Genomic DNA, 16,757 nt, shown 5'->3' with positions numbered 1-16,757 from the left:
AAAAGTTGAACTAAATGGCCTATAGAATCCCTCCTGGTTCTAAAGCATGTGATTTTAATGTCATGGAAATAAAAGAATCTTTTCAAAAATGTGGGAGTGGTCAGCATCATTTAATGAAGAAGAGGGGCTGGAGAGAATGAGGACTGAGCAGTGAGCACTCAGTGCATCGGTCACTAAACAATTACAGTAGTTTCAGCAAAGCGACGTGCTAGAAGACAGATTAAGAGTAATTCAAAGTCTGCGAGGTGCTAAAATAAAGATGGAACAGACTACAACTACCAATGAGAGAACAGAGATAAAATGATGGCAGCTCGGTGGCCAGATGACCAAGTGTCAGAACTGGGGGGACCTCAGCACGTGTGGGGAGGCAGAGGCTGCTGGAGCATGGAGCTAAAGGAAAGGGATCTCGTGACCCGTGCTCACAGTTACTGTTTTCTCTTTTAAAACACCGACAACTCACCTCGTTCACCAAATTAAATTTACTCCCTCTTTCTAAATATAACTTTTAATACAAATTACCCAAACACATCCCTCCTGTGCAGGCACTCAGAAAGCCCTCAGAAGCACTGGGGTCTGACCTCGCACTCAGGAAGGCTCTGACAGGGCCGTCCCGTGGCGTCCCACCCTGTCATCATCAAGGTCTGTGAGGACGCCAGCTACAGCAGTGTCAGGCTCCCCCTGCCTGCCGTGGCAGAGCTGGAACCTGCATCTGCTTAACGTCAGGCAGGGTAGAGACGCTGTGGACAGTCGACTGTGATGCAGTTCGTCACTGATTTTTAACTTGGATCAACATAACAGTTAATTCATATTCAAGGTAAGTAGAACAAAAGTCTTTCAGGTCTCTCAGTAGTTATTCTGAAACCACAGAGGCATCCAGAGTACAAGGTGGGTCTACTTAAAAGATATACTCACTTTCTCTTCATTGTCAAATACTTGTGTGGACATATGTGCTGTTTTTGTTGCCATGTGAGACTGAAAGAGCTGAAAAAGAAAACACAGATATTACTCCAAAAAACCCTATATCTAAGTAATGTACTTACATTAAAAAGGAATTCCAATATTGTCATTATCACCAAGCTTTGACTTGTAATCTACACAAGTGACTCATGTTTAAAACTGTGGTTTTCTTGCTGGAAGGATATCTGCACAGGTAAGTAATATGTGATAGTCAACACATGATACACATTATTGCACTTACACCCACACACACAAAAATGTAAAAATTATCATGTATAGAACCCCTACCACATGCCCATCACCATGCCAGCTCACGGAGTACGTGCTCTTATTTGATCCTCAGGACAGATCTGAGCTACACACATTACCACTCCACAGCCTGCACAAGAAGATTAGGATTCTGAAAGGTTAAGTAACTCACCCTAAACCGTACAAGCCAGTAAGCTGTAGGCACAGGTCTACTCTGACTGCAAAGCTGGTGTTCGTTCTACTGTACCAAGTGTAGACCAAGTACTCAGTCACTTGGATGCAGGGAGTGGGGAAGACAGTACCAGAGAAGCTGTGGGAATTTAATTTCCGAGCAACCGCCTCAAGGGCACTGCCGCCCTACTCTGGAGGGCAGTGCGAGGCAAGGAGGAAACGTGGCCTTTTTAAAAAGTAACAGGAACATGGATGTAGTAAGAAAAAACGCAAACGGTGCCAATGAGAACACAGAGCAGAATAAGTACGTTCCCTTCCTCCCCTGATTCCCTGCAACCTCAGCAGTGCTCTCCCCAGAGGCCACCTCCTGGGGGTAGAGGATGCGTGTGGTGGGAACGTGCAGTCTCTTTGGCTCACAGACATGGCACATAACCCATGCTCTGCAGCGGGTGTTTCCTTTCCATTTAATCTATGGTGGGGGGACTTCCCTGGTGGTGCAGTGGTTAAGAATCCGCCAGCCAATGCAGGGGACACGGGTTCAAGCCCTGGTCCAGGAAGATCCCACATGTCGCAGAGCAGCTAAGCCCACGAGCCACAACTACTGAAGCCCGCGCGCCTAGAGCCCGTGATCCGCAACAAGAAAAGCCACTGCGATGAGAAGCCCGTGCACCACAACTACTGAGCCTGCGCTCTATAGCCTGCGAGCCACAACTACTGAGCCCACGGGCCTAGAGCTCGTGCTCCGCAACAAGAGAAGCCACCACAAAGAGAAGCCCGCGTCCCACAACTAGAGAAAGCCTGCGCACAGCAATGAAGACCCAACGCAGCCAAAAATAAATAAATCTGTGACTCTGTTTAATAAATAAATAATGAACACTCCCTCTTAAAAAAAAAAACCTCTCTGGTGCAGACTGTTTCCGCAGAATGTGAGCTGCCTCACTCCATCTACAGGACAGCGCTCTGTTCCGTAAACTACACAACATGCGGATGCACTGTCTTTAAATACAGTGAACTACACTGCAGTGAACAGCTTTGCCCACATGTGGGACGGGGACTGGACCCTGCAGCAAGGGAGGGGCATGTCTGGCGCCTCAAACCGCCCCTTCCCCCCCACCCTGGGCTGTGAAGGTAACACCAACAGACACACGGGGCACGTCGGGACTGCGTTCTACACAACGTTAACGACCCCCTTCCTCTGGTACTTTCTGGGTAATGTAAGCTTTTGAAGACTGACCCTGGGACTTAACAGGACACGTAGCAAGTCCAAACTCTGAGCAGCCAACTAACTGAGCTCACTGTGGTGACAGGTGGCTCTGGCCAGTGGGAAGAGGCCCCGTATAAGAGCACAGCCAAGGCTCGGGATGAACACACAAGCACTGGCTGTGTTTTTACCATTTAAAAAGTGAAAAGCACGTAATGATACGGAGCCCACCAGAACTGGCCTAGTGTGGTTTTAACTGTACACACAGCTCCCTGACTCCCCCCAGCCCGTCACAGTGTGTCACACGAGCCAGAGAGCACATCCCCACTCTGAGCCAGCACAGAAGAGTGAGAGCAGAGGGAAAAGAGAGCAGTGGTCACGGCTACGCACAAAAAGAGGAAAGACAGTGACACTGCGCTGGGCCAAGAGACGGCCAAGCATCAGGCAAGGCGGCATAAGGTGGGAAGACCCCTGAGCCCCAGAAGGGAGGCCGGATTTCTTATCTGGATAAAGTGAACCGTGAGGGAAAGTTTGCTGGAAACACAACGCTCATCATCTCTGGCGAAGTTACGAAGAAGCGAGAAGCCGAGCAGGGGCAGACGAGTTGTGGGCTGAGGCCTGGAGTGTCCGCCTGGGCTGGGACCTGCTGTCGGGACCCAGGCGCCCCCGAAGCTCCGGCTCAGGGCCCCGCGCAGGCCCAGAGGGAAAGCGAACAGAGCCTTCACGCGGCCATGCGCTGCCGTCGGGATGGGAGCGGGTGCCGCCACGTCTAACTGAACTTCATCAACTACAGAACTCTAATGAAAATTAATCTTTATAAAACTATACTAAGAAAGTAGTTTTGGGGTTTTAATATAATGGAGAGCATATCGAAATTTTTGTGAAATGCTGCTTAGGAAGCAGTTTCATTGATGTGTAAAATTTGCTTAGAAAAAATGAGATAGGGTTTGTACTCCTTTATGATTAAACTTTAAACTTTGACTAATAAAACCAAGGTTACATTTCTGTCATTTATGTAAGTTCATATCAAATACCCACTTTTGTTTATTCATTTCCTGTGTTTCTGAACACCAGCCAAAAAGCTTACTTAAAATCTCTGTGGATAAATATTTTGATCGGGAAGTAAAAATGAGTCACATAAAAGTATTATAAATAGTTATTTTTAGTATTTTCCACTGGTACTACCTGACTAGTCAAATTTCCAAAACACATTTTAGAATGAAAACAGTTTTTAATAAATTAACAAGACATTATTGAAGGTAAAATAACAAAGGGACAAGAGTTGATCCAGTCCCTCTAGTGGCAAACACTAAATTAAAAAAAAATCTGGAAGTGGAATTCCAGTCTGCTCCACTACTGACTAGCTTCTTAGTAAATCCTATGCTGGGAACTGGGTCTCAGGAGGAAAAGACACGGCCCTTGATCTTAAGAACTTATCTCAGAGAAAACACAAGCTCATAATAGGCAATCAAATCTCATTCCAAGGCACCAGGGAAACTAACAAAATCACCATCTACATTTTTGATGAGAGTCAGTAGCTTTTATTTTAAATACAAGCATACGTCATATATACACAAACACACATGTATTTAAATCTCTACACCTACATCCCAGAAAGAAAAACTTTATACAGTACTTTTAACTCCTGGCAAAGTCTAACAAATTTTTTTAAAGTTGTAGTATATAACGAATCACAGAAAAAATGCCAGAACATTTTGGGGAAGATCAGGTTCTCCACCTTCTTCAAAATATCAGTTTGAGGCAATGCAACAGAGGCTGCGCACAGTCTGTCCTGGGGTCCCTTGGAGACAGGTGGTAAGTGACCTTTTTCCTGCCGGTCAGTTATGGGGAAAATTCGGTGATTCTTTCACAACAGGACCCTAGATTTCCTGACGACTCTTCTGACTCTCCTGGAAACAGTTCTGTAATGCCTCATCACTTCTCTAGGTACAACAATGAGCTTTGGAGGAACAGAATTATGACTTGGGTTACAATAGCTTCATTTTAACTTCACTTTTCCACAGTTTTTATCTTTGTAAAGCTAATCCAAGAAATAGAACCACAGTTTTCAAATTATCCTCTGGTACTGCTTGGAGTTCTTTGGCCAAAAAAAAAAAAAAAAAATAAGAGAGAATGAAGAGCAGAGAGGTCAAAATAGTTATCTGGGCCTATTTTATGGGTTTCAAGAGATCCGCGTTCTTTGGCTTAAAACAATACTTTGAAAGATTCCACAGATGCATTATTTAAAATCATTTTATTAAATCTTCAGCTTAAGTAAACTTTAAAAGTAAAGTTAATATACTCATCTAAAATTTTCCTAAAAACAAGTAGTAAAATTACCTTATTCAAATTATACAGAAGTTGATTTTGGAAGTGGATACTAATTACAACCAGGGAAAAAAAGAAACAATCCAACTGAATCAATAAGACTGGGCACTGTCACGAGAAGCAACATGCTGGCCTCCTGTCCCTCCAAGACAGTCTTGGTCGAGGGCAGCTTAGGGTAGGCCAAGTTCCATCAAAATATCACTTCAATTTTACCACCATCTCCAATAAACATAAAAGTTAAAGGGTAACTACAGAGTCTCATATGCAGCCTCAGAAGATCATCAAGATGGGAAAATTCTTGAGAGTAATTCATATGAAAAAGAGTTAGGGATTTTAAACTCAAAAGAAACCCTTACAGTAATGTGTATGTAGCTGCTTTAGATACAAATGCAATCTTATTTTGAAATTACTTTCCCCCACTTAATTAGAAAAGGAGTATTTTATGTTTATTACAGGAAAAAAAACACCCTTTCTAATTGTGTCACTTTAATAACACTACCATGAACACTCCTCCGTGGCAGCCAAATGGTGTGCCCCACAGATATCCCTCCAACAAGAACTGCCCTCTGGCTACACAGGATGCAATGAGCTGATGGCCTCCAGCAGCTGGGCCTGAAGGACTGGACCCACACCACGCCTTCCCAGGCAGCCCTAGCCGAGGCCTGAGCGCAGTGCGGTGTCAGGACCTGGGCTCTTCTGCCCCACGCAGGCTGCCCTGGCAGACACTGGGCTGGCCCAGACTCTGCTGGATCCGCATGGCCTCTGAGGGTCTCTCTGTGGATTCTGCTTCCTCCCCTTTCTCCTCTAGGGCGTTACCCTCCCCCGCCCCATGCCCCCCCCCCCCACCGCTCCCCAGTCAATCTCTAACACTCCTGGCTCTTCCTTGAGGACCCCACACACACCTGTATAACCATCGATCACTGTGTACATCTATCTGATAAGTTTTCTCACAAGAAATCCCTAGACTGTAATTACTGGTCAGAGGTATAAACATATTGCCAAACTTACATTTCCAAAATCAGTATAAAAATAAAGTATCATTTCATTATATAGTCATCAATACAGGTGTTAACAATTTTTTAAGTGTCAATCTGTTAGGCAAAAACTGAAATCTTAATTTGATTTCTGGTATTCTGAACATTTTTTTTTCAGGTTACTGGCCTAAAAAGTACATAGTATATTTTCATTCATCACCAGTTCGCGTTTTCCCATTTGCCTATTAGGGTATTCCTTTTTTGTTTCTTATTAACAAGAGCTGTTGGATGTAACTCCATGCTTGTCATGTGTATTACAAATGTCTTTTCTGGATTTGTCACTGATCTTCTTGGTTTCCATAGAGCTCAATCGAGCAATCTTTTCTATTATGGGTTCTTCCTTAAATGTAAGGCTTAGAAAATCTTTCCACACTCCAAGTTTTTTAAAAACATGAATCTAAATTTTTTCCGAGTTCTCTCATGGCTTCAGGTCTTATACAGAAGCTTTTAAGCCTTCTAAACATTACTTTCTAGTTCTGTGTGAGGTACTTTTCCCCAGTGTTGTTGGCCTGTTGCAGCATCAGGGGACAGCAAAGCATATTCAAACATCTATAGTCTGTCTCATGGAGATGAATCTCCCAAGGGAAAAAGCAGGACCCACGAATGAACTAGAGAGGCTGACCTGACACAACAAAGGGAAACTTCTGAAGGTCTCTAAAAAAAAGGTGTCTAACAAGATGGGCTGGGCTGCCCGGGAAGGATTCAGCTGCTGACCCGGGCAAACTGTGGCGCCAGTTCCTGCTCTGATCTTCTAAGTTCGCTTTCAACTCAGAATGTATGACCTGTGAGCAAGCAATGAGGAAAAGTATGTGATGTGATGGAGAATGAAGGATGAGTCATGGGAAACTGCAAGTACAGACAAAGTGGATTAAGGAAAGACAGAACACAACCACACCTAGTTGATACGGAAAGGCTTATTTAAATGAAAAGTAGATGGTTTGCATTCCAGGGAGAGGTAGTATGTCCCAGGCAGGCTAGGTGACAAGCCAATCAAAGTTGAGAAGTCAATTACTTAGGACAGGGGAAGGCAGAAAAACTTGTTTAAAGGACTTAAAATTGACAAGGAACATTTGGGGAAGAAAAGAATACTCAGAAATAAGTGAGAAATATATCAATATACATTGCTTTTCGTTTATTCCACAAATATACACAGTATTTACTAAAAGACCTACATTTTCAGGACCCCAGGCATTGAGGCTCAAAGGTGAATAAGTCATATCTTTGCGGTTTGAATTTCAGCACAGGTAGGAGACATGCATACAACTATGGACAGGGCACAGGAGTGGCTTGTGGTGAAATGACGCCTGCACTGTTAGAGATGGCACTGCCAAGAAAGGCTTGAGCTGAGCCTTGAGGGAGAAATAGGAATTTTCCTAGCGAAGGAGAAAAGGACGTAAAGGAGTCAATGTGTGCAAAAGCATGAGCGCACCCCTGGCGTGGCTGGAAGCTGCAGTAAGTGCAGTGTAACCTAAGGCGGCTTCAGTTTAAGTGCGAGGAGGACAGCAGAAGGCAGCAGGGTGGGACATTCCCTCAGCCTCCCAGTGAGGCCAGGAGCACCTCCACGCCTTTCAGACAAAGGTAAACTGATAGGCCGCAGTGCTTAGCAGGAAAGAAAATTTGAGTTTAAGGTTCCTACGGCCCCGGATCCCTCAAGGAGCTTCCACCTAATCACTGGCATCTTTAGTCAAGTGTAAAATAAATCTAGGGAAATTTTTACAGGGTTATTAAAAACAAATACAGTGGTAGTTCCCATTTGCCTTAAAGTGTCCCCTGATTCCATAAGACTTGTACTCTTCCACATAGATAAGAGCACTAAAAATCCAGCCCAACTCACTAGGCCAGTCAGGTTTACTTTTCACACAGAACATAGTTAATACTATACTAGTTAATACTATATTACTAGTAACAGTTTAGAAGTTATTATCCCATTTTTGTAAGTCAGAAAAAGATAAATCTTCAAAAGGAAGGATGAAGTTGCATATACTGAGTCTATACTGAAATACTGGCTACAGGGAATATTTTTACAAAGATTAGAAGCAATAATTATGAAAATTAAGAGAAATTATATGTGATATTAACTGGCAAGAAAAGAATATAAGATTTTGTTGACACCATGGTTACAAGTAAAAATTATACATATGAGCAAGCATGTATAGAGTCTGATTCTAAAGGGAAGAGAATGAATATTTCCTTTTCTTCTTGATATCCATTAATATTATCATTTGGGCTTCCCTGGTGGCGCAGTGGTTGAGAGTCCGCCTGCCGATGTAGGGGACACGGGTTCGTGCCCCGGTCCGGGAAGATCCCGCATGCCGCGGAGCGGCTGGGCCCGTGAGCCATGACCGCTGAGCCTGCGCATCCCGAGGCTGTGCTCCGCAATGGGAGAAGCCACAGCAGCGAGAGGCCCGCGTACCGCAAAAAAATATATATATATTATTACTTATGTGAATTTAACAACGACTAATGTAGAAAAAAGAATATGTCTTCCTCAAATATCTATAAAAATGCATTTATTTAACAGATATGAATTGAGTGCCTCCTATATTCCAGGAACTGTCCGAGGCCCTGGGGCTGAATAACTTAATAAAATAGAAGAAAACACATGAAGTCATTATGGAGCTTCCATTCCAGTTAGGGGAAGAAAGGCAAAAATCAAAGTAAAACACATGCTCTGATGTGATAACAGAGAATAATAAGTGCAGCACAGAACAATAAGGCAGCAGAGGGGGATGGGGGTAGGAAATGAGGCGGAGGCATGGCTCAGGGGCACCGCTCTGAGCAGGGTGGTTACAGGGGAGACGGCAGCTCAGCGAAGGCCGGAAGGAGCACAGGGAGCAGAGCGGTGAAGGGGCACCAGGAGGAAGAGCATTCCTGGCAGAGGGAATGGACCCCTGCAAAGATGTGGCAGCTGTGTGCGCTCCTGGGTTCCTGGAACAGCAAGCAGGCGAAGCAGCAGAGGGAGAGAAAGGCAGAGTGGTGCCGGACCTCACAGGGTTCCCACGGCGTACTGAAGAACTTGGCTTTGAAGGGCTTTTAGCATAAAGGGACGTGAGTTATCTTTGTAGTAAAAGATTCATTACAGCTACTGTGTTGAGAGGACACTGAAGGATGGCAAGGCAGAAGCAAGGAGACAAGGTGCACGGCTACTGCATTAACCCATGGCAGTCTGTTAGCGGTGGAAGAGGTGAGATGTGGGCACATTCTGGATCCACCTCGACAGCAGAGCCAACGGAACTTGCTGAAGGCTCAGTGTAGAATGTGGAGCGATGTGGAGAACGGTCCCAAAGTTCTGGGCTTGAACACCGGGGAGGAGGGAGCTTCCCTTCCTGGAACTGGGAAGACCGCAGAAGGAGGGGTTAGGGAAGGCGGCTCTCCTTGAACTGGAGATGCCTGCTGGACGCTCAAGTGAAGGTCCTGAGTAGGCAGCAGGATGCTCAAGTGGACAGAGCAGAGATACCCGGACTGGAGGTAACAACTGTGACGTCATCTATACATGGCAAGTCCTCAGCGCTGTGGGACAAGGTGAGTCACCCTGGGAGTGAAGGTGCTTAGAAAAGAGAGGGCTCCCAGAACTGAGCCCTGGGGGGACTCTGACACTTCAAGTTTGGGGCACTGGGAGTAATCAGTCCAACTGACTGAGAAGGAACAGTCAAAGAGGGTGAAAGAAATCCGGAGAAGTATGGAGTCCTGGAAGAAAGCTTTGGAAGAGAACGAGTACCACCCCCACTCCTTGACCGACCGTGTGCGGCTGCTTTCAGGACACAATGTACACAGAGACCACATGGCTCGCAAAGCCAAAAATGTTTACTATTTGACCCATTAAAGAAAATGTTTGGCAACCCTCGACCTAGAAGGATGAGCCGGTGAATGAATGAGGAACATGCAGTACAGTCTGTCGGCAGCATCAAGGCCTCTTGAGCCGAGTGGTCACGACATGAAGGAAGACAACTCAGCACGATGCTCCCCCATCGCATTCAGCTGTGAGGACGCAGGCGCGGAGTCCGGCACCGCTTGACTGCAGGCGGTGTGGGTTTGCCGGGGGAGAACGATGAAGCGAGAGAGGCGGCTGAGACGTGCCACGAAGGGACAAGAGGGCATGGAGGATGTGAGGGGAAGGGAAAGGTGGCGGGATCAGAGAACCGTGGGACCGGGAGCAGCTGGTGGAGTGAACAGGAAGAGGGGAGGTGTGGTCAGACTGAGATCTCAGGGGTGCCCTTATGGATGATGACAAGGTCAAGGTGCTCCCCACTAGAAGGTGAGGCTAAAGTAGGGTGGAGAGCAGGACACTGAAGGAGAGGAGGCGGGAGGCTGAAATGGGCCGCGATCACACAGGTCACTCGCTGGAGATCCATCAGGCCCTGCGGCAGGAGGCGTTTCAGAGATGGCTGAACAGAGGCGGTGAGCATACAGTATGCCAGGCCCGTAAGAGTCAAAGCCCGGAACTTTCCAGGATGAGAGCGAATGATGGGGAGTGGCGACCACCTCCCCTCGGGGCTCTGTGCTGCCAGGTGTCTGTGAACCACAGGAAGCTTCCACACACAGCCCCCCGCTGCCGGTCCCCTCCTCCCTACGTCCCCCACAGAGGCTCCTCCTCTCCAGTCAAGGAGCTTCCGTCTGAGGAAGGCAAAGATTTCCTAGCTACAGTACCCAAAGCATGATCCACAAGAGAAGAATGATAAACTGAACCTAATAAACTAAAAAACTTCTGCTCTTCAAAACACACTGTTAAGAGAATGAAAAAACAAGACACATACTTGGATAAAAGATTTGTAAATCATTTATCTCATGAAGAACTTATGTCAGAAATATCTATTTTTAAAAACGTGTACAACTCAAAAGACAATAACTCAATTTAAAAAAACAGGAAAAAATTGGAACAGATGCTTCATCAAAGATATAGGGATGGCAAATAAGCACATGACAAGAGGCTCAACATCATTAGTCATTAGACAAATGTAAATTAAAACACAAGGTATCACTACATACCCATCAGAATGACTTAAAAAAAAACTATCTGGCAAGGATGCAGAACCATTGTTAGTGGGAATGCAAATTTTGGCACAAACATTTTGAGAAACAGTTTGGCAGTTTATAAGGTTAAAACACACTTACCGGGCTTCCCTGGTGGTGCAGTAGTTAAGAATCCGCCTGCCAATGCAGGGGGCACGGGTTCAATCCCTGGTCCAGGAAGATCCCACATGCCGCGGAGCAACTAAGCCTGTGCGCCACAACTACTGAGCCTGCGCTCTAGAGCCTGCAAACCACAACTACTGAGCCCAAATAGGGGCAGAAAAGTGATAGAGACTAGGAGGAGGGCTACAAAGAAGCACCAAGGAATGTGGGGTGGAGGATGCTGGAACAGTTCTCTATTTTTCATTGTGGTTGTGGTTACATGACTGTATGTATTCATCAGGACTCATGAAACTTTGTACTAAAAAAGTAAATTTCACTGTGCATAAATTATAGCTTAATAAAAAAGTTAATTCTTAAAGATATAACAAAAATTTTTAAGTAAGTAATCAATACATGGGAAAGCAGTAGCTAACAAAAACAGAATATCTGCAGACAAACTAAATGATTTAGATGATACATGTATGATTATTTGTGAGAAGCAATAAAAAAGAAAATACTCAACAAAATATGCAAATATGCAATGAGAATAAAACAGTCTCTCCAATTGTTCAAATTACAGTTAAGTATTAGGTTCTTTTGGCTCTCAGAGTCATGTGGAAACTGTAAATTGTAATTCTTTTCCACACAACAGAATCTCTGTTACTATATGACAAGCAGCCTATCTTTTCCCGAAACAGAGAGCCCCTAGAAATTGTCTCAATGACCGAGGTCACAAGAGAGAAGGGTTAACATGACATCAGTGTAAATGTATGGCTTAAGAAGGCTGCTGGGATTTCCCTGGTGGTGCAGTGGTTAAGAATCCGCCTGCCAGTGCAGAGGACACGGGTTCGAGCCCTGGTCCGGGAAGATCCCACATGCCGCGGAGCAACTAAGCCCGTGTGCCACAACTACTGAGCCTGCGCTCTAGAGCCCGCAAGCCACAACTACTGAGCCTGCATGCCGCAACTACCGAAGCCTGCACGCCGCAACTACTGAAGCCTGCACGCCTGGAGCCCGTGCTCTGCAACAAGAGAAGCCACTGCAATAAGAAGCCCGTGCATCGCAACGAAGAGAAGCCCCCACTCACCGCAACTAGAGAAAGCCCGCGCGCAGCAACGAAGACCCAATGCGACCAAAAATAAATAAATAAATAATAAAAATAAATTTAAAAAAGAGGGCTGCTGGAGCTAACTGCTTATGGTGGCAAGAGATACAAAGGTCGGGAGCACTAAGCAACTGCCAAAGCCATGTGCCAGGGCCCGGGCCAAAGAGGCACCAGCACAACAGGAGAAAAACAAGAGACAGTCTGTTAACAAATTTTGAGAGAGTTAACCCTCAACCCCCAAAACGGAGATAACAGTACTCGGCTCATGGAGTCGGGAGGAGAAATGTGATAATGCAAGTCAAGCACTTGCCCCAGTGAATGCATGTTAGCACGGGGAGCATTCAGTTACCCCAGTGGTGTCCCAGACAAAAATATACCTTGAATACTTTAGTGTTTGCAAAGATCTTTAGAGATTACCAGACCACTAAAAAAGTAAAGATTCATCTAAATAAGTTGAAAATAATGGTTAAAGTTTCCTTTAGTTTTTTAAAAATATACATTAAATTTTAAAGCTATTTTTTTCATGATTGGCAAATACAATTGAAAGGCATCTCGTGATATTTTAAGATTGAGTATACAGGCTGAGTCTGAGATGAAGAATCTTCTTCCTGCCTAAAATATTACTTCTCTGCTGATCCATGGCCATCTCTTCCTTTAATACTAAGCTCAATATTGAGTTTTGGCAAAAAGGCCTCACTCTTTATATAAATTTAAAACCAGTACAAATCACCATCTCACATATAGGTTGTATTTTCCAAAAGTTCATTTTAGTAAGCTTTTTGGATCTAGAATACAGTTTCCATAGAAACAACACTACAGTTAAGGTCCTGAGTAGGTTCACAAATGCCTTATTTAACCCATAATGTACAGACGGTTTACAGTCTTAGACTAAGTTTTCAAATCCATCAGCAGACAAAGTACACCTGTTGCCCTATTCCTAGAAAAACTAACTCTAGATCATGCATTCTCAATGGGGGGTATCCCCTCACCACAAAGGTGGTAGAAATTGGTTCTTGGGGGACCAAAAAAAAAAAAAAATCAGTGGTTTGTGGACCTCCACAGCTCAATCAACCCTATCTGAAAAAATTTATTCTTTAGTACTGAATTCCTCTCATTAGGGAAAACTTAATTAATTGGATCAATTAATTTAATAAGACTAATTAAATGTTATTAATTAACTAAATTTGATTTAAATTTCATTTTTCTCCAGAAAGGGCAATAATGAAAAATGATAATTACTGCTCTAGACAAAAGACTGAAACAGGCCACGTTTGCATGCAGCATTTCCCACCTTCCTCCGCAGCTCTCTCCACGCTGCCCTGCGCTCCAGTCTCTTCACCCAGGTTGGTCCTAAATCAACTGCCCACCTGTTTTCACTGCTAATCAAACTCCTTTCTCGGTTCCCGAGATCTCACCAGCGGTTAGGAAAGTGACCTCTGACTAACCTTCCCTAAGCTAGTTATACTTTCACAAGAGGAGACTTGGTGAGGAGAATTCAATGCCTTTGTTTCTGAAGCCCTGAGTCACTGCCCTGAAGACTGAGCATCCTAGCTACCAATTTGCCAATGAGGACAATTTCCCACTTACACATACAGGACGGTCCCAGTTAATAACTCATCTTAAAACAAAGCTCCTTTATAACAAAGACATCTTTTAATGTTTGAAAATCATTCAAGCAATCCTGGCTTAATTAATAACGCAAAGTAACAGTCCAGTTAGTATACACTCAACTAAGCAAAAATATCACTGTGCACAACTTACATTTGTCCATGAAAAAACGAGTACAGACCACTCACAAAACATTTATGGTATCCATCAATATACTCTCTACCTAGCATTTCATTACTTATGGCCTCTTCCTACACATACCAATCACACTGTCTAATGAGAACAAAAGGACTCCTCACTGTCTCCATAAACATGGTCCGAATAGAGGGCAGGATAACCTTGATCCGGTTCTTCAGAGGAAAGGGAAAGGAAACCAGAGAAGACGTCCCACAGTTCTTGCACCTCATCTTTGATAAGCCCTGTGGTTGTGTGACGCCAGGCTGCCTGAAACTGGCTTGGAGGGGCCGGGGACCCCATCACACCTGGCAGGAACCTGCAGGGCCAGCCCGTCCTCCCGGTCCCTCCGCACACACGTCTCAAACAGAAACTGCCTCTTCTCCTTTCCCCCAACCTTAACTCCTTCTTATGCCTCACGATGCATATTTTATTTTTTCAGCATATGTCATAATTTTAATACTTGCTTCAGTTGTTTTACTCAGGTCTGACATCCCAGAAAACAACCCTATTCCTCCTATATAATTTCTACTTCTGTTAATAAGTATTTCTGAAACACATACTTTGTGAACTAAATGACTACCATGCAACCTCTGCTCAACTGCCATATGCTTACATTTCCATCTGTCCGTTGTCTCAGGCCTAGATGTCAGAGTATTTAGGATTGTTTCAACAGGAAAAGATTCCGGATGGCCTTAAATGGAACACGGCTGAGAGGGTGTATCTTTATCCCTCTCCCCTAACAGAGGTTCCACAGCCTCAGCCCTCCATGTTCATTATGGCACAGCTGCCACTTCCACTTACTTGCATCTCCAAGCATCTTCCCTCATAACACAAAGAAATGGGAGTGAAATTCTGACACCTAGGTTCATTTTCCTCCACTTCATTTCTCCCAAAGGCTGCATTTCAAAAATCTTTCACATGCTCTGTTTGACTCTACCTTCCTTTTGTAGTCTCAATACCCGGTTCATTTTTTTTAATTTGCCCCAACAATTTAGTTATTCCATAATTTAAATTTTTCTAGTGTCAGAAAAGGCAGACTGAAAGAAATCTGAAAATTCTAGAATGTAGTCAATCATGGCTCCTGAGAGAATATGGTCACAATGTTTCTCAAAACAGATGCTCCAAACACATGGTCTAAAATTATCCTGTCCTTGGAAGTGCTCCAGAAAACCCAGGGCTCAGAGCTTCCCTAAGCTGGTAAAAGTCTAACCACACACCTTCATTTGCCTCTGACAGGGAAAGCCTGCAGATAGCCAAAAGGGAGCTTGTACATCCCTGTGGCATTATTTAAATTAACCAAAACAAATGAGGAAAAAGGGGCCATCAAAACACAATTCTGGACAACTTTAAGATTAGCACACAAAAGTTCACCTTTACAATGACTAGTTCTGGAACGAATCACATAGTGTAAGGAACCTTGAGTTCTATTGTATCTAAACTGCTTCAGCTAGATCCTCAATGAAGAAATCTCCGGACTTTTTGAGAAATACAAAGAAAGTAGTTAATTTCAAATAAGTGTAACTGCCAAATACAAAATTTCAAAGACAGGAAGAACACTCGAGCAGAATATGCGTATTTACTAAAAGTAATAAAAAATTCTAAGCATACTAAATCATGATTGGTTTTGAAGGTATTTAAAATGGTAGTTTTAATCTTGTGGTTTTGTTATTGAGACTGTGAGCTGCTTATTTCCGTGATCTTCAAATCAGTGGTAGACACAAATTGTAAAAGGTGTTAAATAAAATTTTAAAATAAAGCATCATCTAAATCAGACTTTCTCCCAGATATGATCAAAAGGAAGTGTAAAAATTATTCTCATTGAAAAAGCCTTGAGAATCAGGTATTTTGTACTAGGAATACTTAAAATCTTAAGCAGAGAAAATTAATTTAGTATGGTTAAAAATAAAGGGCCAGGGACTTCCCTGGTGGCACAGTGGTTAAGAATCCACTTGTCAATGCAGCGGACACGGGTTTGAGTCCTGGTCCAGGAAGATCCCACATGCCACAGAGCAACTAAGCCCGTGAGCCAGAACTACTGAGCCTGTGCTCTAGAGCCTGTAAGCCACAACTACTGAGCCCGTACACCTACAGCCCGTGCTCCGCAAGAGAAGTCACCTCAACAAGAAGCCCGTGCACTGCAACAAAGAGTAGCCCCTGCTCGCCACAACTAGAGAAAGCCTGCATGCAGCAACAAAGACCCAACACAGCCAAAAATAAATAAATAGATAGATAGATAGATAAAAAATAAAGGGATAATAAATATTCTTGAGAAGAGTAAGTCTATTCTGTAGTAAACTACAAAAATTTAAAACACCCTCTTTCTCCTTTCCCACACACCCAAATAAATAAATAAATAACCAACACAAACAGTTACAGTCTGGAACTGTGTTAGGATCAAAATCAGCATGGAAAAACCTCAAAAGCTTGGAGGAAGGTGGAGCCTCGTTAGAACATAAATGCAGACTAACAGCTCCTAGCTGCCCGTAAGAACTTATAACTGATGTGTGTAACATTCAACAAGAATAAAATGATTCAAGGTGAACATACTTCCCATATAAAAAATATTCAACACCGGTCCTCAAAGACGTATAATCATGGCTACGGAGGATACAAAGAATATTACAGGTTGCTTTTCCTGAAGACAGATCATTTAATTTAGGGGGTGGGGGGGAAATGCAAGGTTCACTAAAATTTAATTGATGTGAAAAGTTAAGTAACAATACAAAACATAAGTTAGGAGGTATTGCAAGGAAGCACATGACTAGTGGCAAACAAGCAGTACAACAGACTGCCACAGGTTAAAGTGCTCTGGGTA

The 16,757-nt window shown here is 43.8% G+C and overlaps 1 protein-coding gene across 3 annotated transcripts in view; it reads right to left on the bottom strand.

The window, feature by feature from the left end:
• The window catches only part of SEPTIN10 (septin 10), a 53,366-nt gene that overhangs the window by 32,701 nt on the left and 3,908 nt on the right, over positions 1-16,757 (bottom strand). For 2 of the 3 annotated variants that reach the window (XM_079940575.1, XM_079940577.1), the window contains exon 2: positions 913-981. The exons of the other annotated variant lie outside the window; for it this stretch is intronic. In XM_079940575.1, the coding sequence (XP_079796701.1) occupies positions 913-981 (69 nt within the window). The remainder of the gene's footprint in view (positions 1-912; positions 982-16,757) is intronic. 3 annotated transcript variants of the gene reach the window in all.

The sequence above is a fragment of the Stenella coeruleoalba genome (assembly GCF_951394435.1).
Source record: "Stenella coeruleoalba genome assembly, chromosome: 13".
Lineage (NCBI taxonomy): Eukaryota > Metazoa > Chordata > Mammalia > Artiodactyla > Delphinidae > Stenella > Stenella coeruleoalba.
This window is presented reverse-complemented; position numbering and strand designations above follow the sequence as displayed.